This window comes from Scyliorhinus torazame, chromosome 1 (assembly GCF_047496885.1).
Source record: "Scyliorhinus torazame isolate Kashiwa2021f chromosome 1, sScyTor2.1, whole genome shotgun sequence".
NCBI classification, from domain to species: Eukaryota; Metazoa; Chordata; class Chondrichthyes; order Carcharhiniformes; family Scyliorhinidae; genus Scyliorhinus; species Scyliorhinus torazame.
The window spans coordinates 335,740,054-335,765,367 of record NC_092707.1 but is presented as its reverse complement, the minus strand read 5'-3'; the positions used below and the strand labels follow the sequence as shown (position 1 = coordinate 335,765,367).

Genomic DNA, 25,314 nt, shown 5'->3' with positions numbered 1-25,314 from the left:
GAGTGGGGTATTGTACAACACATTAAACTCCTTTTTGCACAACGATTGCGATGCCTCTGTCAATTTCTTCTGCAATGCGGGCTGACCCCAGGACGCTTTTCCTAATCCTCCGGGCATCCACCCCTCCCCATGGCACCCGCCCACCCTCCAGCCGTGGACATGTCCCCAGAGTTGTGTCCCATCCCCTGGGTATTCGGTTGTTGCATGTGTGGCGTTACCTCCCGCACTGTTCAAGCACAGTGTCCAGGCATCAAGGTCTGATTGGGATGCTAGGCAATGACTCCCACATGCTACATGGCTTGCCCACCCACAGGAATCCACTTGGCATCTGTGAAGTGCTCACTTAACCACGATTGCCAAATCTCTCTTAGCAGTATCCTTCAGCCATGCAGATCGAGGCCTTGGTAGTCGTTGGGGGTTAAGGGTGGTTGGCGGCCAGACAGTCAGGGACAAAGATTGCCCCAGGAACGGGTAAACAAGATCCAGGGTTGACATGGTAGTGCCCTTCCATGGCAGCCCTCCCCTGCGGAGGGTCCCCCAGCCCCAATTGAGAGTCACCCACCCCAGCCGAAGGTCCCCCACCGAGCACAGGGGCGGCAAGCCCAGCGCCCCCGGTCTCTTTGCCTTTGAGCAGAGATGGCTGCTCACTCCTCGGCTCCCCACAGAAGCCCTTCCTCCAGGTTCATGTTTTTCAAAAGGAGTACAAATCGGCGCCAGTGTGACCAATTGCTGGGGAGGCCGCTGAATGACGGGAGGCCGTTTGATACGGGGTGGGGCCAGTTAATTGTATGGAAATGGGGCTTAAGCGGTGATTATTGTTTTCTCGCCATGCTATGGCAAAATCCCGATTTCGACTGCGGGGGGCGGGCCGGTTGCATCGCAAACTGTTTGCCGACCGGCGCAGATCTCATTTTGACCTCTCCCGCTATTCACCTGACTCTTGAGCGAGAGCACAATCAGGCCGGAGAATCGCGCCCCTCGTTAATCAGCTTCCAGCATGGCACCACTAATTGGCAGCAACATATTTATTCAGTGTTTATAAAGGATGGGGCAGGAGACAGCTGACCGCACACTTTCACTTCATCCTAGAACTTAAAATTCGCCCCATGCTTTTGTTTTTGCTGGAGAATATAGGACTTAAATTTGCTTATAGAGTTCAATACTTTTTAAAACCTACTCTGCCTGTGAAACAATTGTGTCATTATCCTGAAGATCAATTGTAAAACAGTACATATTTCATGCATCTGGCAAAATTGCAGCAGGTTTATTATGGACCTATCCTCAACACCCTGAATTATCAGTGCAAATGTGAGAATGGAACAACCAATGCTTTCAACACCTAAATACATCTTAGTTTTATTCTGGCCTGGGACTACAGGTGTGAAATTTATGAAGTGGAACACTGAATTGTATTTTCGCAGAAACACTGGGATGGATTTTCCCATTGGCCTGGGGAGCCTGATGTCGGTACCAAATGGTGGTCCTGATTCTACACTTACCATCTGGCACAACTTTCCTGAAGGCAGCCTCCTAACTGACGACCTCCTCTCTGTGCTATTAAGATGGCGGGTAGGCTCTTGATGCTGCCTGTCACATCATAGGGCCAGCAGGTCTGGAGCTGCGGAAGCCCCATTGGGAGGGGCGTGTATTGTTGAGGCAGGTGTGGGTGGTTGCATTGTGAGGCTGCCTCAATGTGCAATGTCCTCAGAGCCATGCATTTAAAGGAAACATTATTGGGGAAGAAACTGTTAGGCTTCTGCAGGTGGAAATCCAGGCGCATTGCTTGGACCATGGGTGTGACCAGGGCCTTACTCCTCCCCTGATCTCTTTGGGCCATGGAACCTCTGACTCTTATGGTCTCCCAGCTTGAAGCACGGGAGCTATCTCTATGGAGATGCTGACCTATTTTGAACCACTTCACTGGTGGCAAAATCCCAGCGCGTCTGCAAAATTGCACCCAGTTGGGTTCATGATCAGCTCAATCGATTGCTTTACCTTTGTGGTGCGGGCAGCCAGTCTGTGTTCCCTCTGCCCATGGAAAACCTCCATGGTGGTAGGAATGCATCCGAGAACGATCACAATGTGGTTTCCTCCTTTTTTCCCTGGACCCACCACCTCAAAGTTTGCCACCACAGAGCCAAGAAAATTCAGCCCATTGAACAAGAGATTTGCATCGGTAGTTACACTGTATGCAGTGCTAAGGAAGCTAAACGTCCTCCAGAAGCGACGTCCAACACCTCCAGCTCTTTCCAGAAAAGTACACTCGGTGCTCCATACCAAAAAGGGCACGCACGTGGGGATCTGCTATGTGCACAGGAAACCTCCCAACTGATGCTGTCATGACATCAAACAGCAAGGATAGGAGCTGAAGAGAAATTGCTCCAAGCAAGGGTTCACGTGGGGTGGGGTGGTGCACATTGTAGGGGGAGGGAGGTGGATTGCTCCAAGCAATGTGAGGGTGGGGTAATTGCTCCAAGCAAAGTGGTTAAAAGAAGGGGGAGGGGGATTTCATCAAGCAAAAGAGGGGACATCTTCAAGGGTGTGTGGATGGGGGAAATGGCCCCAAATAGGGAGGCCAATGAAATTGTTCAGAGAGCGAGTGTGCGTTTGTGTGGTGTGTATATGGGGGTGGGGGGTGTTGCGGAGGCACGGTGGTGGTGGTAAATTGCTTGTAAAATTGACAACACATACCTTGGTTCCAGCTGAATGGCAACTACTCAGCAACTGGAGTCATTACTACATTTCCGATGTGTCTAATAGTATTACCAACCATTCGGTCAGCTCCAGTAAAATCCAGCTGACCAGAATAAAAACAGTTCTTCCAAGTTCAAGTCAGTTCAATGTTGAACGGGTCCAAACTGTTTCTTCCTTCTGTGAAGTATGGGCTGATTTGACTTACTTGGACCGGGTAGGTCCATTCAACATGTTGCCCCATAATTCAACAATGAAAATGCATCCAGCTTCCCGAAGGGCCCAGTATGAACATTATTGAAAGAGACAGACAACTGACCTACAGGTAAGGTAATTTAAGATAAATTCTGCTGTCGTATCATCTCTGGAAGTACTGTGATGTGCTTTTGGAGGTGAGCACAGTACGAAGTCTTACAACACCAGGTTAAAGTCCAACAGGTTTGTTTCGATGTCACTAGCTTTCGGAGCGCTGCTCCTTCCTCAGGTGAATGAAGAGGTGATAAAGGGAATTCCAAGATCAGGCAGGGAGTGTTCCTGCATTGTCAGAGGGAGGACAGAGGATTTGGTGATCTGTCCACACAAAGTGTGGGATTGTCCAGCCCTTCCCACCAACACGAACTTCCGATCCTGCCAGAGGCAACCCCCAAGGCATGCTCATGGTGGCGTGGCCAGCGAGCAATGCAAATGGTCATTGACTTCAGCAAGACCGGAAGCTCCCGCCGGCAGCCAATGGCCAGCCATTGGAAAATCCTGTGGGGCACGGTGGGTGGGGAGGGAAAATCCCAGCCAAAGACAATTACCTTACCTGTAGGGAGACGCAGTTGCAGCGTCTCTGCGTCTGCAACGTGATAAGAAGTTGGGGCAGAGGTTGTGAAGAGAGAAAGCTCTGCCCAATGCCTTCTGCCAAATTCGAGCCGGACTCCTCCATGCTCCTTCACAGCAATAGGAAGCTGTCTGGCAGGCCAGTCAATGCACCCAGTATCTCAATGGGCACCCGCATCAGAACTCTTCTGTATACCACCCCATCAAGGTCCTCACTTGTGGACCTTTGGCAGAACTCTGAAATGTTGCCGACCGGTGAGCTGGCACAAAAACTACCCTTTTTCCTCAGCCTGGCTAAAGACCAGGCAGGTTCAGTGTCTGATCATGTGTACATTCCATGTCAATACTCGTCTCGAAAGTACATGTAGTTACAAGACCTGATCTATGTGTCAGATCAAATGACAGGACCTCTTTATTAGCGTTGTTGCTCTCCCTATCCCCCTTGGGCTGCTGTGGCTGGGCAGGTGGAAGTTTGGTGTCTGAAACCAGGAAATGGTTTCTGCACTGTAAATTCTATGATAAAAAATCAGAAAGAGTAAGGTTGGGTTGACAGCAAGGGGGTGGGATGGGAAGGAAAAAGTCCATGGCCATATCCGCAGCAGATTTCTCATTGTGTCAAATAGTAGCATGAACTGAGAGTTATGAAGGGTCATAAGACAGGAACATACCATCATCCAGAATGTTCTCAGTGATGCTGAACAGCACAAGTTCTGTCAAAGCCAGCCCCATGATGTGGAAAATGTAAAGGGCTCAGAACATGCAGCCATCCTTGACCCTCACTCCACTCCCCTCTATTGTGTGTCACCTAGTCCTGCACAAATGAAGGGATGAAATTAGTGATTGCATTGCACAATGTTTTGGTGAGGTTAATGCCACAGCTGAGTAGCTAGAGTCATGTGGGAGCAATGAAAACTGGGTGCAAGGCTGGTATCATTAGAATGTGAGTGAGGATGAGATGAACTACCTGAATGCTTGGTGTGAGTTTTGAGTGCCAAGGACTGCTAATGTGGATGTGGTGCATTGAGAGGATGGTGTTCAAATCTGATCCTATTTCCAATTCTCTCTAGTCTTGACAAAGAGTCATCCAGGCTGGAAACGTTAGCTCCCTTCTATATCCACAGATGCTATCAGGCCTGCTGAGATTGTTCAGGAAATGAGCTCCCTGGCCAACTGCTCCCAATCCCGTCTGAAGGTTTTCCTTGAGGGCCTCCTGGGCCCGCATAGAAACATGGCATCTCTCCTCCCATCAACTCCATCCAGTGTCCCACCTGTGAACCAAAGAGCCTTCTTTTTTCCCTGGTGTTATATTTCTTCATCTCTTACATTTAGTAGCCAGCAGCAGCTTCCACTGTGCATCACCCCTTTAAGTGGGGTAGATTACCTTTAAGTGAGGCATGCTGACTGCACGTGTGATATGAATAAATGCAGTTCAACCTCTTGGTGGATGCTCAGGCAAGCAGCAGCCTGGGTCCCATTTGGACCAATCAGGTAAATAGTGTGAAATTTGCATGGCGCCTACTTCCATGGCAACAGATGCAAGTAGGGCACAATCCTCACCCAAACTATGGAGAGGACCAATTTTTAGTCCTTTGTGTACATGGTTCACATTGAGACCAGTGCATAGCTGGTGAGCGGTGAGTGTTTGATTGATGTTGATCAGGATTTCAGATTTGTTAACAACAATGTTTCTTCACCTTTAATACAACAATTCAAATGGAGTATATAAAATAATTTATGTGTGGATGGCAAAAATAAATTGTCAATATGCTTAGCAAATATTGAAATTAGTACCTACAGGACTATGCATGAACTTCACAAGAATTACATGCAGCACATTTATGTCTGCTATAAAACTGCAGATTGTTCACTTCAACTGCAGTAAAAGATACTTTAATATTTGGGCCACACCAGCTTCCCAGTTATGGTTAATTATTTGTATGCAAACAAATAACATTTGAATGTGTGCATGTATGTATGGTTTATTACTCCAAATTGTTTTATATTTAGGTGTTTTATTTACTTCTGTAAAAAATATCCATGGTTTATTATTGTATAAAATGTACATAAACATAACTTGCACACATTTCTGTTTTTTCTCACAGGTCAGAATTGGCATTTCCTACAATTTTCCACATAGAATCACAGAATAACACAGTGCAGAGGAGGCCCTTCGGCCCATCGAGTCTGCACCGACACATAAAAAACACATGGCCTGCCTACCTAATCCCATTTGTCAGCACTTGGCCCATAACCTTGAATGTTATGACGTGCTCAGTGTTCATCCAGGTACTTTTTAAAGGATATGAGGCCTCTACCACCCTCCCAGACAGAACATTCCAGATGGTCGCCACCCTCTGGATAAAATTTGTTTTTCCTCAGATCCCCCCAAACTGCTGCTCTTCACCTTGAACTTGTGTCCACTCGTAACTGACCCTTCAACTAAGGGGAATGGCACCTCCCTATCTACCCTGTCCATGCCCCTCATAATCTTGCACAATTCGATCAGGTTGCCGGTCACTCTTCCCTGCTCCAACAAAAACAATCCAATCTCTCTTCATAACTTAAAGTTCCATCCCAGGCAATATCCTGGTGAATCAACTCTGCACCTCCTTCACTGCAATCACATCCTTCCTATAATGTGGCAACCAGAATTTCACACAGTACTCCAGCTATGGTCTCACCAAAGTTCTAAACAACCAACCTGATCTCCCTGCTTTTGTAATCTATGCCTCGATTGATCGAGGCCTTTTTCACCACCCTATTAATCTGCCCTTCTGCCTTCAGAGATCTATGGACAAACATGTTAAGGTCCCTTTGTTCCTCGGAACTTCCCAGTGTCAGGCCATTCATTGAATACTTTCTTGTCAAATTACTACTTCCTAAGTATATCATACTTTTCAGGGTTAAATTCCATCTGCCACTTGTCTGCCCATTTGACCACCCCATCTATATCTTCCTGTAACCCAAGACCCTCATTGTTAACCACCCGGCCAATCTTTGTGTCATCTGCAAACTTACTGATCCCCACATAGTCATAGATATCGTTTGTATAAACGACAAACAATGGGGGTCCAAGCAAATCTCTGTGGGTACGCCACAGGCTTCCAATCACTAAAGCAGCCACCTGTCATCATCCTCTGTCTCCTACAGCTTAGCCAATTTTGAATCCACCTTACCAAGTTACCCTGTATCCCATGTGTATTTGCTTTCTTTATATGTCTCCCATGTGGGACCTTGTCAAAGGTTTTGCTGAAATCCATGTAAATTACATCAACTGCAATATCCTCACCTACACACCTGGTTACAGGTTTGACTTTAAATACTTTAATGTGAGATTTATATTTGAATATCCTATCATTGCATTTGTATCCAAAAGAAAACAAATGGATAATTCCATAAATATAATTAGAAAAATATAACCATTTAACTTGTTATCTGGTAATTATAGACTTTGGCTATTCCACAATAATTTCAAGACAATCATCTCATTTCGGTTTGATGGAATTTTCATCAAGCCCAATTTCAAATCCTGAGATGTTTCTAACATTCGACCCTGAGATGAGCTTCCTGCTTGGTATCCATTGAGGTATCACTTACCTACCTACGATACACCATGAAGACTGTCAAATTTATCTCTTTATTTTGTTAGCAGCAAGAGTCAATATACACATCAATGACCACGATGCTTCAGTTAAAGGAAAACAAATCTTATGTTGACCACATGCACTCACTAACATAAGTATTACATGGGTATTTTAAACTGCTAACTTTTGTCACATTTTTATTGATCAAAGGTATTGTCATAAATTATGGACTGTTTATGAATGGATTGTTAGTGGAAAACACTTCTTCACCTGGCTGTCATGTTAATGACCTAACGGCGTGGAGTCTTCATAACTTTAGAGTTCAAGCTTGTACGGCTAAAGGCTGCGCATTAGGTCCCCTGGTGAGTACCTCAATTGAAATTCGCCCAGCATACAAAATGTCAGATGGCAGTGGATATCTGAAATATAATGATTCATATTGGTCAATACAAACCATCTGGCTGTGCATGACATTTTATCAAATGCCATTCACTGCTCGTTAAAGAGTTGTTAGATCGCACTTAGTACCTGGTCACTGTTCCAAAAGCACTTTATCAGTAATTTCCACAGAAGCCCACAATGTTTAACGAATATAACCGGCTGGAAAAAAGATAATTTAATTCCTAACTGTTCTTGCTAGTTTTACATCTCTTTATTCCTCTGTATATATAATTTGAATCTTAATATATTACCATGTAATACCTATAAAATTAACGTGATATAAAATAAAGTTCTCCTCACGTGTCTTCCTGTGCCATTCATTTTCTCAGCCAAGTGGGGGCGGTTCAATGATACCTGCTTCCTTTTACCAGCGTTACAGGGAGCATGAAAGCAAATTCAGGGGCAGGGATTTTAAGATGACGTAGTTTCCCATCCTGTCACCTGAAGATTCTGCAGGAACATATCCCTGATGTTCACAGCAGCCCAACAGCTACTTAAAGGTCTGAGGAACATTAATTGGCTAGAAACAGGATTTCAGACCCTCATGCGGGCAGATGTCTTACCTCAGAGAGCTCTGTAGTCCCAGCAGTGCCAGTGGCAGCAGTAGCCAGGGCCGGCATTACACGCAGTCCCCAAAATCTAAGACCCTGAGACCAGGACCAGACGATCCTGCCAAGTTTAAATCCAGCAGTCTGAATCCTGCAGACGATCCAGCCAGGTTTAAATCCAGCATTCTGTATATTCTGCAGACGATCCCGCTGGGTTTAAATCCAGCAGTCTGTATATTCTGCAGACGATCCCGCTGGGTTTAAATCCAGCAGTCTGTATATTCTGCAGACGATCCCGCTGGGTTTAAATCCAGCAGTCTGTATATTCTGCAGACGATCCTGCTGGGTTTAAACCCAGCAGTCTGTATATTCTGCAGACAATTCTGCCAAGTTTAAATACAACAGCCTGTGTTATGTTATGTAATTTGGAATAACGCAAGCTGCCATTTGATGCAGTATTGAGTAAAAGATGCTCCAGACTTTGAAGTGAGTTCAATGTGTTTTATTGAACTGTTAGCACAGTTCTCAATGAGTTCGACTCTCTGCTAATCTAACTGTGGTAACTCAGTCTAACTGAACCAGCCTTGCTCTAAGCCACGTGCTGGGGTGTGATGCTAAGGATACACCCTGTCTCACTCTGTAGATGTTGGTCTGTGGAATGAGGCGGGGTGTGAGTCCCTCATCCCTTTTATAGTGAGATACCTGAGTGTCCTGACTGCTCATTGGTCGTGTCCTATTCTATGTATTCATTAGCTGCATGTTTGCATATCATGACATCTCCCCTTTTTTTATGTTTTGTTGGCGTATGTGAATGTATTTACATGTGAATGAGTCTGTCTAACGTGACTGGCGGAGGACAACAGAACAGAGCAAACCAAACAAATGTTCACAAGTCCAGTCTCTGAGGCTTACATCTGATCCTGGTCGACTGCCGGAGAGGTGGCGGAGGGGACGATGGCACCTTGGCAGGCGGGATGGAAGCCTGACTGGTGGCCTTGTGGTGTGAGGTACCAGGAGGTGGCAATTCAACATATGGAAATGGAGGGGAAAGTGGTTGCGGGCAGGCAACTTTGCGCAGTGCCCGTCGATTCCTTCACACGATGGAGCCATCAACCATACATACAACATAAGAGCGGGGCGCGGCCTGTCGAACAACGACAGCCAGGGCAGACCACCCACCATCCGGTATCTTAATCCTGACAGTGTCTGCCGGGGATAACATGGCCAGATCGGTGGCATGGGCATCATAGCCATGCTTTTGCATCTTCTGCAGGACCGGGAGGTGATCCAGGTTGGGCAGGTGTATGACTGGAAGTGTCGTCCGCAGGTCCCTGTTCATCAGGAGTTGAGCCGGCGACATACCATTGGACAATGGAGTCGCCCTGTACGCGAGCAGTGCAAGGTGTATGTCGGAAGCAGAGTCCATGGCCTTGCAGATGAGCTGTTTCACAATGTACACCCCTTTCTCGACTTTTCTATTGGACTGCGGATAGTGCGGACTGGAGGTGACATACTGGACATTGTATGACCTGGCAAACGTGGACCATTCTTGACTGGGAAAGCACGGGCCATTGTCGCTCATGACGGTGATTGGGATGCCATGCCTTGAGAATGTCTCCTTACAGGCTTTGATGACGGTCCGAGAGGTGAGGTCCGGGAGCTTCAGCACCTCAGGGTAATTCGAGAAATAGTCGATGATCAATACGTAGTCGCGACCATTCAAATGAAAGAGGTCGATTCCAATCTTGGACCACGGAGAGGTCACTATGTCATGCTGTTGGAGTGTCTCCTTGCTCTGCGCTGACTGGAACCACTGACAGGTAGCACAGTTCAGGACCATGTTCGTGATGTCCTAGCTGATGCCGGGCCAGTAGACAGCCTGCCGGGCTCTGCGTCTGCACTTCTCGATGCCCAGGTGTCCCTCATGAATCTGGCGCAGCACCAAGCTCTGGAGACTGAGCGGAATGACAATCCTGTCCAGCTTGAGGAGGATACCATCAATCACCGTCAGGTCATCCTTCACATTGTAAAATTGTGGGCACTGCCCTTTCTGCCAGCCATTGTTTGTAGATGACGTGCTGCAAGAGGGGGTCTTTGGCTGTCTCATCATGGATGAGAACTACCTTCTCATCTGTCGCCGGGAGAGTGCTGGCACACAGCTGCACCTGCGATTCGTTGTGCTGGATGATCTCCAGCGGATCTCTGGGCGAGGTGACGGAGCGGGACAATGCATCAGCGATGATGAGCTCCTTGCCACGTGTGCACACCAAGTTGAAGCCATACCTCCTAAGTTGAAGCAGGATTCTTTGCAACCGAGGCGTCATGTCCTTGTGGGTGATGTGGACCAGAGGCCTATGATCGGTCTCGACAGTGAATGTCGGCAGGCCGTAGACATAATCATGAAATTTGAGGATGCCGGTAATGCTCGATCAATTACTCCAAGGGGAGATTGGATGACAATTGAAGGCTTTATTGGACTAGATGTTTCCCCCAGCAGCGCAGGTACAGAATGCAGCTGCTGGGGAGACACAGACTCTTATACTCCGCCTTACTGGGCGGAACCAGCAGACAGGCGTCACCAATGATCTTCCTGTCTCAGGTATCTCCCACACCAATGATCTTACAGCCTCAACCTAGGTACCATAATACCCCGGATACCGACTACCACATTCACACCCTGTTAAAAAAAATAGTCCGGTGGGGGTGGTGGTCTCGCATCATACAGTGGTAGAAGTTATAGTGGTACCCGTCGGTGGTACAGTGTTTTGCCTTATTACATGTCGCAACTATTTACAGTATTCATTTTATATGTACATATCAGAATGAAGCAAGACATCAATCAGGGGCCCTGGTCGTCCTCTGTGATCGTCGCAGTTTCGGTTGTGATGCAGGCGCCGGCTCGGGCATCCGTGACTCCGGGAGCGTGACTTCGGCTTCTTCGGTAGCTTCATCACCCCTGGGTGGGACCAGTGGAAGAACCGATCCACCTGGGAAGGGGTCAGCTGTGGGGTGCGCCGGTGGGAGGGAGGATGGGGTTCTTGGGGGGGGGTGTGGGGGGGGATCCAGCGGGCGCCAGGACCCGTAGGGAGACCGTATCCTGCCAGCCGTCGGGGTACGCCATGTAGGCGTACTGAGGATTAGCGTGAAAGAGGTGGACCCTCTCTACCAATGGGTCCGACTTGTGCGCCCGCACGTGTTTGCGGAGCAGACTGGGTCCAGGAGCTGCCAGCCAGGTTGGGAGCGAGGTGCCGGAGGAGGACCTCCTCGGGAAGACAAGGAGACGTTCATGAGGTTTTTAGTTTGTCATGGTACACAGCAGTGATCGGATGGAGTGGAGTGCATCGGGGAGAACCTCCTGCCAGCAGGAGACTGGGAGATTCCTGGACCATAGGGCCAGTAGGACGGTCTTCCAGGCCGTTCCGTTCTCCCTCTCTTCCTGTCCGTTTCCCCGGGGGTTATAACTGGTCGTCCTGCTCGAGGTGATGCCCTTGCTGAACAGGAATTGACGCAATTCGTCACTCATGAAGGAGGATCCCCTATCGCTGCATATGTAGGCGGGGAAACCGAACAGGGTAAAGATACTGAGGAGGTCTTTTATGGACGGTGGCTGCGGTCATGTCGGGGCAGGGGATGGCAAATGGGAACCGGGAGTACTCGTCAATCACGTTCAGGAAGTACGTGTTGCGGTCGGTGGAGGGGAGGGGCCCTTTGAAGTCCGTACTGAGGCGTTAAAAGGGACGGGAAGCCTTTATCTGGTGCGCTTTCTCTGGCCTGTAGATGTGCGGCTTGCACTCCGCATAGATTTGGCAGTTCCTGGTGGCGGTCCTGACCTCCTCGAGGGAGTAGGGCAGGTTGCGGGTCTTGATACAGTGGAAGAATCGAGTGACCCCCGGGTGGCAGAGGTCCTCATGGAGGGCCCGGAGTCGGTCCACTTGTGCGTTGGCACATGTGCCGCGGGATGGGGCATCAAAAGGCTTGTTTAGCTTCCCGGGACGATACAAGATCTCATAGTTGTAGCTGGAGAGCTCGATCCTCCACCGTAAGATCTTATCCTTCTTTATCTTGTCCCGCTGTGCATTATCGAACATGAAAGCTACCGACCATTGGTCAGTGAGGAGCGTGAATCTGCTGCCAGCCAGGTAATGCCTCCAGTGCCGCACAGCTTCTACTATGGCCTGGGCCTCCTTTTCAATGGAGGAATGACGGATTTCTGAAGCATGGAGGGTGCATGAGAAGAAGGCCCTGCCCGCTTGGTTGAGGGTGGCGGCCAGAGCTACGTCGGACGCGTCGCTCTCGACTTGGAAGGGAAGGGATTCATCGATTGCGTGCATTGTGGCCTTTGCGATGTCCGCCTTTAAGCGGCTGAAGCCCTGGCGGGCCTCTGCCGACAGGGGGAAAACCGAGGATTGGATTAGTGGGCAGGCCTTGTCCGCATAATTGGGGACCCACTGGCCGTAATATGAAAAAATCCCAGGCAGCGTTTCAGGGCCTTGGAGCAGTGGGGGAGGGGAAACTCCATGAGGGGACGCATGTGTTAGGGATCTGGGCCTATGACTCCATCATGCACTACGTAGCTGAGGATGGCTCGACGTTCAGTGCTGAACACGCATTTGTTCTTGTTGTGGGTCAAGTTAAGGGTTTTTGCGGTATGGAGAAATTTGCGGGGGTTGGTGTGGTGGTCCTGCTGGTCGTGGCTGCAGGTGGTGACATTGTCGACGTATGGAAACGTGGCCCGCAAACCGTACCGGTCAACCATTCGGTCCATCTCCCGTTGGAAGACCGAAACTCCATTTGTGACACCGAAGGGAACCCTTAGGAAGTGGTAGAGCCGCGCATCTGCTTCGAATGCAGTGTACTTGCGGTCGCCTGGGCGGATGGGGAGCTGGTGGTAGGCAGATTTGAGGTCCACCGTGGAAAAGACCTTGTATTGTGGAATCTGATTGACCAAATCAGATATGTGGGGGAGAGGGTACATGTCGAGCTGCATATACCTGTTGATGGTCTGACTATAATCGATGACCATCCTGTGCTTCTCTCCGGTCTTTACAACCACTACTTGTGCTCTCAAGGGGCTGTTGCTAGCCTCGATAATACCTTCCTTCAGTAGCCGCTGGACTTCCGACCTAATGAATGTCCGGTCCTGGGCACTGTACCGTCTGCTCCTGGTGGTGACGAGTTTGCAATCTGGGGTGAGGTTCGCAAAAAGGAAGGCAGGTTGACCTTGAGGGTCGCGAGGCTGCAGACAGTGAGGGGGGGTGTAGGGCTACTGAATTTAAAGGTTAAGCTTTGGAGGTTGCATTGGAAGTCCAATCCCAGGAGCGTGGCAGTGCAGAGGTGAGGGAGGATGTAGAGTCGTAAATTTTTTAATTCTCTTCCCTGGACCGTGAGGTTCACTACGCAGAACCCCTTGATCTCTACAGAGTGAGACCCAGAGGCCAGGGAGATTCTTTGGTTAACTGGGTGTATGGGAAGAGAACAGCGCTTTACTGTGTTGGGGTGCATGAGGCTCTCTGCGCTCTCGGAGTCGATCAGGCAGGATGTTTTGAACTCGTTGATGAACATGGTCGTCGTCGCGATCGAGAGGGTTATAGGCCGAGACTGGTCCAGGGTCACCGAGGCGAGTCATGGTAAAAGTTGAAGATTTTCCTCGGGCCATGTGTGGTCATCCGAATTGGGGTCCTGAGACTCCATCCAAGTTGGCGGCGCCCACGGGTCACATATGGCTGGGGGTGGGCAAGGTGGCGGCCCCCACGCATCGCACGTGGCCCCTGGGGAACAAGATGGTGGCGCCCAGGGACCGCACATGGCTCAGGAAAATGAAGATAGCCGCGCTCGCGGCCTGCACGTGGCCCGTGGAGAGAGTTGTGGTGACGGCCCCGGTTCGTCCCCGGAGACAGCGGCGACCGCCCGGGCCTGGCATACTGCTACGAAATGGCCCTTTTTGCCACAACCTTTGCAGGTGGAGGAGCGGGCCGGGGCAGCGCTGCCGGGGGTGCTTGGCTTGCCCGCAAAAATAACAGCAGGGCCCCCCCCCGGGGTTGCCTGGTAGCCGCGCGGCACAAGCTTGTGGGGGGATGGGGGATACATCAGGGTCGGCCGCGGGTGGGTTCCACGCTGCCCAAGGGGCAGCCGCACGGTCGGGGACGTACGCGTGGGCGTTTCGGGAGGCCACATCCAGGGAGCTGGCAAGGGCCCATGCCTCCTTGAGGCCTAGTGTCTCTCCAGCAGCCGCTGGTGGATTTGGGAGGACAACATACCTGCAACGAATGCGACCCGGATTAAATGTTCTGTGTGGTCGTTGGCTGAAACTTGCAGGCAGTCGCAGTTCCTACCCAGTACTAGGGGCGCGCGGTAGAATTCATCCAGCGATTCCCCCGGGATTTGTCGCCTTGTCACTAGCAGATGTCGGGCGTAAACCTGGTTTTCTGGGCGAATGAAGTGTACTTTCAACAGGGCCTTCGCCGCCTCAAAATCGTCCGCATCCTCGATGAGGGTGTAGATCTCTGGGCTCACCCTCGAGTGGAGAACTTGCAGTTTCTGGTCCTCAGTAGGTGCAGTCGTGGCCATCCTGAGGTACCCTTTAAAGAATGCCAGCCAGTGTTTGAAGGTTGCCGCTGGGTTTGCCGCATGGGGGCTGAATTGCAGACACTCTGGCCTGATTCGGAGCTCCATTCTTTAAAATCTAGTACAATAAATCGATCAATGACTCCAGAAGGGAGATTGGATGACAATTGAAGGCTTTATTGGACTAGATGTTTCCCCCAGCAGCGCAGGTACAGAATGCAGCTGCTAGGGAGACACAGACTCTTATACTCCGCCTTACTGGGCGGAACCAGCAGGCAGGCTTCACCAATGAGTTTCCTGTCTCAGATACCTCCCACACCAATGATCTTACAGCCTCAACCTAGGTACCGTAATACCCCTAATACCGACTACCACAGCCGGTGAGAAGACCCAAGCACTCCTTCTCAATCTGAGCATATCTGGTTTCAGTGGGCATCATCACCCTTGATGCGTAGGCTACTGGTGCCCAGGATGATGTGTCATCTCGTTGAAGCAACACCGCACCGATGCCATCCTGACTCGCATCTGAGGATATCTTTGTCTCCCGGTCCGGGTTGAAGAATGCCAGGAATGGTGCAGTGGTGAGCTTGGCTTTCACCTCCAGCCACTCTGTCTGGTGTGCCGCCTTCCACTCAAAGGCAGTTGACTTTTTCATCAGGTTGCGTAGGGCCGTGGTGTGTGTGGCCATGTTTGGAATGAACTTGCCCAGAAAATTGACCATACCCAGGAAGCGCAGCACCGCCTTTTTGTCCTCAGGGACCTTCATCACCTTGATGACCTTGATTTTGTCTGTGTCCGGGCGCACACCATGCTGTGAGATCTGGTCGCCTAGGAACTTGAGCGTCGATGTGCCAAAACAACATTTGGACCTGTTTAACTTTAGGCCGTTGGTATGTACTCGGCGGAATACCTTCTGGAGACGGGACACATGTTCCTCAGGGGTCGTGGACCATATGATGATGTCATCCATGTACACACAAACACCTTCAATGCCTTCCATCTACTGTTCCATGATGCAATGGAATATCTCGGATGCCGAGATGATGCTAAATGGCATGCGATTGTAGCAGTATCTGCCAAAAGGCGTGTTGAAAGTGCAGAGCCTTCTGCTGGACTCTTCCAGCTGGATTTGCCAAAATCTCTGTGATGCATCCAATTTGGTGAAGAAGCGCACTTGTGCCATCTCACCCGTGAGTTCCTCCCGCTTCGGGATGGGGTAATGTTCCCGTATGATATTCTTATTGAGACCCTTGGGATCAATGCAGATGCACAGGTCCCCCGAAGGCTTCTTTACGCACACCATCGAGCTGACCCAGTCAGTCGGTTCGGTGACCTTGGATATGATGCCTTTTTGCTGAAGATCCTTGAACTGTGCCTTCAGGTGCTCTCTCAGTGGAGCAGGGACACGTCGTGGTGCGTGGACCACTGGCTTGGCATCAGGACGTAGCAGAATCTTGTATCGATACGGCAGCGTGCCCAACCCGTTGAACAGATCTGGATACTGGCGAGGATGTCGTCGATGTCGGCCTGAAGATCCACATGGGAGGATGTTGTGGTGTAAACCCTTTGAATGAGGTTCAGCTGCTTGCAGGCGTGCGCACCTAGTAGGGATGCCCTGTCCAGTGTAACAATTTCAAAGCGTAACCGTGCTTGTAAGTGTCTGTTGGATAGGTGCAGTTGGCAGGATCCCAGTGCCGTGATGGCATTCTCGTTGTAATCCAGGAGCTTGCAGGCAGCTGGAAGGACCGTGGGGGGTTCTTAATACGTCTGAAGTCTGCCTGTGAGAGGAGGTTGGCAGAGGCACCTGTGTCCAGCTTGAACTGGATGGGGCAGTGGTTGACCTTCATCACTGCTCGCCATTCGTCCTCGGAATCCACAGCTAGGATTGACTGGACTTGCGATGAGTCTGGTGTGGCATATTCACACGTTGTAATAATGCCCACACGGTAGGCATTGTCCAGGCATTCAACATCTGGATCAGTTGCACTGCCAGGATCAGAATCCTGTAGGCGTTGTTGCACACTCCGGATGTGCCGTTGTCTGAATTGGGAGCGCTGGCTCCTGACTGGTGGTGCAGATCTGCACAGGGCTGCACAGTGGCCTGGCTTCCCGCAGTTTAAACAGCGTCTGCCTCTTGCAGGGCAGTGTTTCTTTAAATGGGCGGTGCCACAGTTTGAACACGTCATGACGTCAGCGTCCTGATGCTCCGTGCATCGTTGCACATGCGCAATGCGGTTCTCAGATGTCTGCACCTGCGCAGTGCGGGTTTTGGCTGCTTCGTTATCCCGTTCGCATCGCGCATACGTCGGGCCCCGGGAAGAGGGCGCAAAATTTCCGTTTTTGTCAATGTTGAGGCGCTGCATCCGGGAGATGGCCTGCACACTCTCCTCCTCATGGGAGGCTAGTTTATCATTTTCTGCCGTTTTGTACTGGGAATAGCGATTTTCGGCGTGCTCATGCACTGTGCATGTTTCATTCGCGATTGGCAGGGTCATCTCCTTGATCTTCAGTAACTGCTCTCTCAGAGGATCAGAATGAACTCCAAAAGCGATTTGGTCTCTGATCATGGAGTCAGTGATATCACCGAAGTTGCAGGATTGCGCTAGCAGTCTGAGGTTAATTAAATATGAGTTGAAGGATTGGTCTTCACCTTGCAATCGCTGCTTGAATATGTAGTGCTCGAAGATTTCGTTGGTGTCCACCTCACAGTGGCTGTCAAACTTGTCCAGGATCGTCTGAAACTTTGTCTTGTCCTGGTCTTCGGCGAAGTGAATGGAGTTGAATATTTGCAATGCATGATCACCCGCTGTGGTGAGGAGAAGAGCTATCTTCCGTGCACCAGATGCACCATTGAGGTCTAATGCTTTGACGTAAAGCTGAAATTTCTGCTTGAATGTCCGCCAGTTGGCACTGAGATTGCCGGAGGTCCTGAGCTGGTGAGGAGCATGAATCTTTTTCATTGTGCCGGTATACACTCGCTGGTCGTCACGGAGCTTGCTAGGTTGAACTAACTAGATTGAACAGACTCCTGGTATCGTGTTGTGTTATGTAATTTGGAATAACACAAGCTGCCACTTGATGCAGTTTTGAGTAAAAGATGCTCCAGACTTTGAAGTGAGTTCAATATGTTTTATTGAACTATTAGCACAGTTCTCAATGAGTTCGACTCTCTGCTAATCTAAATGTAGTAACTCAGTCTAACTGAACCAGCCTTGCTCTAAGCCACGTGCTGGGGTGTGATGCTGAGGATACACACTGTCTCACTCTGTAGATGTTGGTCTGTGGAAAGCGGCGGGGTGTGAGTGCCTCATCCCTTTTATAGTGAGATGCCATCACTGAGTGTCCTGACTGCTCATTGGTCGTTTCCTATTCTATGTGTTCATTAGCTGCATGTTTGCATATCATGACAGTCTGTACATTCTGCAGACGATCCTGCCAAGTTTAAATCCAGCAGTCAGTATATTCTGTAGACTATACAGCCAGGTTTAAATGCAACAGTCTGTATATTCTGCAGACGATCCTGCCGGGTTTAAATCCAGCAGTCTGTACATTCTGCAGACAATTCTGCTGAGTTTAAATGCAACTGTCCGTTTATTCTACAGAAAATTCAGCCAGGTTTAAATCCAGCAGTCTGTATATTCTGCAGACGATCCAGCCGGGTTTAAATCCAGCAGTCTGTGAATCCTGCAGATGATCCAGCCAGGTTTAAATCCAGCAGTCTGTGAATCCTGCAGACGATCCAGTCAGGTTTAAATCCAGCAGTCTGTGAATCCTGCAGATGATCCAGCCAGGTTTAAATCCAGCAGTCTGTGAATCCTGCAGACGATCCAGTCAGGTTTAAATCCAGCAGTCTGTGAATCCTGCAGACGATCCAGCCAGGTTTAAATCCAGCAGTCTGTGAATCCTGCAGACGATCCAGCCAGGTTTAAATCCAGCAGTCTGTGAATCCTGCAGACGATCCAGCCAGGTTTAAATCCAGCAGTCTGTGAATCCTGCAGACGATCCAGTCAGGTTTAAATCCAGCAGTCTGTGAATCCTGCAGACGATCCAGCCAGGTTTAAATCCAGCAGTCTGTGAATCCTGCAGACGATCCAGCCAGGTTTAAATCCAGCAGTCTGTGAATCCTGCAGACGATCCAGCCAGGTTTAAATCCAGCAGTCTGTGAATCCTGCAGACGATCCAGCCAGGTTTAAATCCAGCAGTCTGTGAATCCTGCAGACGATCCAGCCAGGTTTAAATCCAGCAGTCTGTGAATCCTGCAGACGATCCAGCCAGGTTTAAATCCAGCAGTCTGTGAATCCTGCAGACGATCCAGTCAGGTTTAAATCCAGCAGTCTGCTGGAATGATGCCGCCAGGTTTTTCGCTAATGGGTAGCCCATGGTTGGAATTTCTGTTTCTTATTAAAATTGTTACAGGCTCACAATTGCAGAAGATGCTTCCAATTCTACAGTATTGATGAGGCCCCACCTGCTTCTGGTGGAAGTCTTGTATGGACATCTTGAAAGTAGGTTCAGAAAAAGCCATCATTTCATTTGATGAAAATTAGGTAACAGAGCAGTTAAATTGCAATAGGGAACTTCTTCCCACATTCCTCTCCACCCCATGCTGGCCAACACAAATATTTACTGACAGCAGCGAGGACATCTGTCCAAATCCGCCGGGAGAATGAATACACCATTCACTACGGGAAATTGAACACCATTTTAAATGTTGCCTATTGCTTTTGTACATCATTGTTTGCAAGTATTGTTGGCCATTTTATTTTCTCCCTTTCTATTCTCAGCTTTTCCCCAATCTATTATCCTGGTTTTTGTCATGCTCATGTCCTCACATTCTCATTTGGGTTGAGGTTGTGTGGGGGGGCATTGGATGTCACGTCGGGAGCTCCAGAGACCGGGACGCCATTTAAAATGGTCTCCTGATCTCTCGCTACACTGAGGAGTTCTGATGAGCAATGCACCTCAGTGCAGAAAATGGGGCTATGTGCGGTCCTGGCCCTTATCTGCCCTCATTCATTCCCTATTACCGTTGCTAACTTTTGGTTGGTTCAATTGGCTCTGTTTTATAACCTTTGCTCTTTATCCAGGTATCTTTATGATACCTTCACGAGGTTCAAGTTCAAGTAATGATCAATAACTCAATACACCAATTAGTAAGATTCAAATCAAAGCACATTTATTATACACAGTAATCGCTACTCATGCATCAATTCTACTTTTAAGCTACTTCTACAACTAACAGGCCTATACTTAGCTTCGGACTGGCCCACCAGGTCAGGGGAACAAATAGCCTTTCATTCGGGTTCTGAGTCTGCGGGATCCGAAGTTGGTATGGGCTGGTAGCTAGGAGCGCCTATCTCGTAACGAGCGTTGACTTAAGACTTACTGGAACTTGGCGGCAGCTGAACCGGTCACTGTCAAGGGTTGGTTCGCGTTGCTGAGTGACCCGATCAAGAAGAACGATTTGAACTTGGGGGCTTAACTTTATAGTCCCCAGGGGCTTCCCGCCTTTCGGGGCGGACCCTGTACCTGGTTCCAAGTGATCGGACTTTGTTCCAATCACTTGGTTCGATTTCTCCAATACTGGAGCGGTTCCCTGATCGATGGGTGGTTTTGAGGTGTCCGTTAACCTCTTTTGTGTTGGCTCCTGTTGGCGCCGAGTTGTCTGGCTTGACTTTGTTTATCCCAAATGTTTTGATTGTACCCGGGGATCGCTCATTAGTATGTAGATGGCTGCTACATTATTATGCAGATGGCTGCTTGTATCGATGCTGTCTGGGCTTTTACAGTAACTTGCACCTGCTAGTTTCTGCCTGTGTTGACTGAATTTCCCACAGCCTTTGCTGTGCTCCATTTTACATCGGGAGTTGGCCAACCCAGGTGGCTACATTACTAAATCCTATAGCAAATCCTTCTTTGTTCGGCTACTTTTCCAGCACTTGAATTAAAGAGAGTGAAAAAAGGTTAGATTTTAATGTGAAGGGACAGCAGAGACAGAAGTGGCTGAGTGTGTACGGTGAAATAGGAGTAAGACACAAATAAGAAGATAAATTGTAAAGAAACCCCACGCTTTAGGCAGAATTTTACACGCTTACCACCGACGGAATATTTTAATCCTGTTGAAGTCGTTCGGGTTTTGAATGCCCCCACTGGGACGGAGCAGTAAAATTCCACCTACGGCTGCGAATTCCTCCATTTTTTCACCCGGTAAAGGAGCTGCAACCAGATGCAGCCACAGATTCCAATGTGCACACTACCTTCTCTTGCTTTAGGCCACACCTTTATTAAGTGCATAGAGAATGTGCCTGTGATGGAAGAGTAGCTCAGATGTAATCTGCAACGTATGAAGTGTGAGGCAGTGAGGTTTGCCAATGTGGTTAGGGTATGAAGTTCAGATTGTGGGAGTGGAAGGGAAAGGAGGTGGAGTCAAGTATGATGCAGTGATAGAGAGCAGAGTAGGGATGAGATTATTGCATGAAGTGAGATCAATAGTGGTAGAGGTGTGAGTGGAGAATAAAAGATCTAAAGGTTACCACTCTTACCTTGGCAAACTGAAGTTATTTAATTTATTTTCTGTTGCGAGGTAAGCTTCTGGCATTAACTTCCGCTGCAACCTTTTCTAACTGGGGTCAGAGGTGTTGCTTTGATGGCTTTCTCCACTGCCGCCCACACGCCACCCACCAACCCCCTGGAGGGGACAGAGTCTCCTTCCTGCTGTCCATCCAGGGTCTCCTATACAACATCAGAGGCAAGTCTGAAGATGCTTCAGTGATTTCCCCATTGGTATGTTGTGAATGATGGTGGACATTGGAACAACCAACTAGAAGAAGCAGCTCCAGAAAGATTCCCATTCTCAATGATGGGGAACACAGAACATCAGTACAAAATACAAGGCTGAAGCATGTGCAGCCACCTTCAGTCGGAAAGGCTGAATAGATAATCCATCTTGTCCCATTCCTGAGGTCCCCACCATAATAGAAGGTAATGTACAGAAAATTTGATTGGCTCTGAAGACACTGGATACAGCAAAGGCTATGGATCTCAAAGGCATCTTTGTTGTAGTATAAGGCCCTCCCTGTTTGTTTCTGTTGTTTCCCTGTTTATTCCCTTAATTCCCCTTTTATTTTTGCTGTTGCAGTTTTGATCCATGGGCAGTTAATGGACCTGTGACTTTAAGGCAAAGCAGCCTGTACCTTTAATTGAAACAGTAGAATCCAGAAGGCTGTGCTGACTTAACTGGTGATTGCCGCTTGTCCAGTGTCAGTGATGACTCGGTTTTATTGATTTGGCTGGTGGCCAATTACTCGGCCAAAAAGGCTGTGCTCTGCCCGGTAACAGGTGGTGATTTGATCTGATCCCACTGCAATATTCTCAGAGTCAAGAAGACCAATTTATTTTCACTTTCTATTCTGCAACTTGGCTGGGGGGTTCGAATTAATTCTCTCTCAAAAGATCCAAATAAACTCTCTTCAGAAGGCCACTGTGAGAGCTGACTCTCTCTCCAGCAAGTTGGGGTGCAGAGGCCTGAAGTTAAACCACAAGCTGGAAGCAGGGTTTGATGTGAGATGAAGTGTCACAAGAACGAAATTGGCCTAAGTGTGAACCTCGAACTGAAGGCCCAGTTTGATAAGAACTAAAGTGCCTCTCCTGGGGCCTGCTGCCTGTAAACACTGTACTGAATGACTGACCCTGCAAAGAAGACCATTACCAACTGCAAACCAAGGACTTTGATCAACCAGCATGCTGTGAGGAAAGCCTGCTATAGAAACACCATTGGAAGCAAAGGCTCTTATCTTTTGATCTTCACCCTTATTGTTTTCACCCCTCCCCCGTGTTTTCCTGTCTTGTGTATGTGTGTGTGGATAGAGGGTGGGACAGTTAAAGAGGGAGCAGTAGGCTAGTTTGTTTGGCATCCAGTTGTAATTACTGCATATTTCACCATTATTCTAGCTATAAACAAGCAGTAATTGTGTTTCAATTTACAAACCCGGTGACTGTAATTACTGGGCAGCTAAGGGCCAAAGACTTCAAGTATTTTTATAAGAATTATTGGTTAATTCACTTGGTGTTGTGACTCTGGGATGAGTGGGGCTGGAATTGACTACGCACTTGCCCAGGGTAAGGTAACAGTAGCACTGAAGTCTTGTACTCCAGAACCAGCCATACCCCTAGCTAATTTGTTCCAGTATAGCTGCAACACCGGCATCTATCCAACAATGTGGTAAATTGAAATCAAAAATGCTGGAAAAACTCAACAGGCCTGGCAGCATCTGCACAGAGGGAAACATGTTCATATTTTCAGTCCATCTGACTCTTCTTTGGAAGAAATCATATTGGACTTGAAATGTTAACTCTCTTTCTGTCTCCACAGATGCTGCCAGATCTGCTGAGTTTTTCAAGCATTTTCTGTTTTTATTATGAGTTGCTGTTTTGGAGACCTCGCTGTGTGCAAATTGGCTGCTGCATTTCCTACAACCACTGCACTTCAAAAAGCACTTAATCAGAAAGTGATTTGTGATGTCCTGAGGTTGTGAAAGCTGCTGTAAAAATGCAAGCTCTTTCTTTACCTCATTCTAATTAAACTTCATTAAATTATCCTAAATCTCTTTAAAATATTCGAACAATAAAAACAAAGTAAACCATTTAAGCACCATAAATACAGCAAGAGGATACAAATGCACTTGTTCTCATGCGTTGTTTCTGAAATATGAACGTGATCAATCATTATTTGTTTGTAACATTATTGCAATTGTCAATTTAGCTTACCAAAACTCTTCTATTGTACTTAATGTTTTGATATATGTTATATAAATTCAAGACTTTCTTTTAGGTAAAAGCTCGAACACTGGGATCTACACCAGTGGGAAGTGTTTCACTTGCTGTGATTGTTGAAGACCCCAGGTCAGTCCAAGTGAAATGGACAGCTCCAAGTGCACCAAATGGGCTTCTGACATATTCAATTATTTTCACCGGGCTATTTTACGCAGAGCAAGGTAAGGTCAACAAACTGGACAAAATTTGTCTCCTTGCGAGTCTTGCTACAAAAATTGGGCAACAAACAGTTCACCACTGATTAATAAGTGTAAATTTTTTAAAGCACCAGCGACACCTTTCTGTTTTTCCGATAGTGTACATGGTTCTTTAGATTTGATAAAGGGGGAGCCAGGAAGGAAACAGGAGCATGTTATTGAAATACTTGACCAGACCTCTAACATGGAGACCTTGCCGATCACAACTTCTGGGCAGCACTACATTATTGCTGTGTTACCCTTCCTTCTGGCAGCATGTCAAATGGATATTTCAACTGATGAGCCAGTGGGAACAGTAGTGGCAGGAGTTGGTCAACTGGGGACTGCCCCACCACTCAGAACTAGGAGGATATTGGGACCCGGCGGACACTGGAAATCGGAGCCTGAGTGAGGGGCTGAGCAGTGGGATGTTGTCTGGATTAGGAGAGGGATCGTTCCATGATGGGAGAGTAATCTGATTCAAGGGAGACCCAAGAGTTCCTTGTGAAGCCTAAATGAAAAGTTATTCCCCTCCTGAGCCACAGAACAACCTCAAACATTTGAGCTTACCATCTAGGTCTCTTCGGACCCAAGATCTGGCAATTAAGTTTTACCGAACGGGGTGCCAACATTGCCTACCTTCCCGCAATTCTCCCCACCAGTGGGGGCAGCACGGTAGCATAGTGGTTAGCACTGTGGCTTCCCAGCACCAGGGTCCCAGGTTCGATTCCCTGCTGGGTCACTGTCTGTGTGGAGTCTGCACGTTCTCCCCGTGTCTGCGTGGGTTTCCTCCGAGTGCTCCAGTTTCCTTCCGCAGTCCAAAGACGGGCAGATTAGGTGGATTGGCCACGCTAAATTACCCTTAGTGTCCAAAAAGGTTCGGAGGGGTTATTGGGTTAGGGGGATAGGGTGGAAGTGAGGGTTTAAGTGGGTCGGGGCAGACTCGATGGGCTGAATGGCCTCCTGCACTGTATGTTCTATGTTCAGTACTTGCCTCTGGTAATACCGAATATCAGCCATAAAGGTTTCAGGAGATCTCTCTGCATATTGAAAACAGGACTGCTTCCTTCTTACAGGTGTTGGTGTACAATGTAAGCTTATTGACCCTGGAGGAAATACCCCTATTCCTCCTAATCAATATGTGGCGCAATGAATGTACTTACATCTCGAAACTAAAACAGAAAATGCTGGAAAACGTCAGCAGATGCGGCAGCATCTAGAGAGAGAAACAGAGTTAACATTTCGAGTCTTCAGAAGATACCTTTTTGATGTGGCCTCCAGAACCTCCTTTTACTTGTTAGGATTTCTCAGCTCTGGGGAACTCCAGCTCCATGTGTTAGAAATAAAACTTCTGCTAAAATGGTGGCACACACTGTCCGTAAATGCTTTTACTGATCAAACCGCCTCGTGAGACTGGATTAGGTGCCCACTCCCTCCTTACCTGTCTTCATTAAAACAAGCTGAGGCCAGGGCCGGATTCTCCGTCCCGCCGCACCCGGTTTCTGGTGTGGCGCACCTCTGCCGTCAGCGGGATCCTCCATCCCGGCAGCCAGCCAATGGGAATTCCCATTGTGGGCACCCCTACGCCGTCAGTAAATCCGTGGTCGTGAGTGTGCTGCCGGCAAAATGGAGGATCCCGTCGACGGAGAATCCAGC

The 25,314-nt window shown here is 48.5% G+C and overlaps 1 protein-coding gene across 1 annotated transcript in view; it reads left to right on the top strand.

Annotated features, from left to right (window-relative positions):
- ush2a (Usher syndrome 2A (autosomal recessive, mild)) overlaps positions 1–25,314 on the top strand; it is a 1,730,413-nt gene that overhangs the window by 951,956 nt on the left and 753,143 nt on the right. Inside the window, exons 36-37 of the mRNA XM_072506478.1 lie at positions 7,308–7,459; positions 23,481–23,643. Of these exons, the coding sequence (XP_072362579.1) occupies positions 7,308–7,459; positions 23,481–23,643 (315 nt within the window). The remainder of the gene's footprint in view (positions 1–7,307; positions 7,460–23,480; positions 23,644–25,314) is intronic.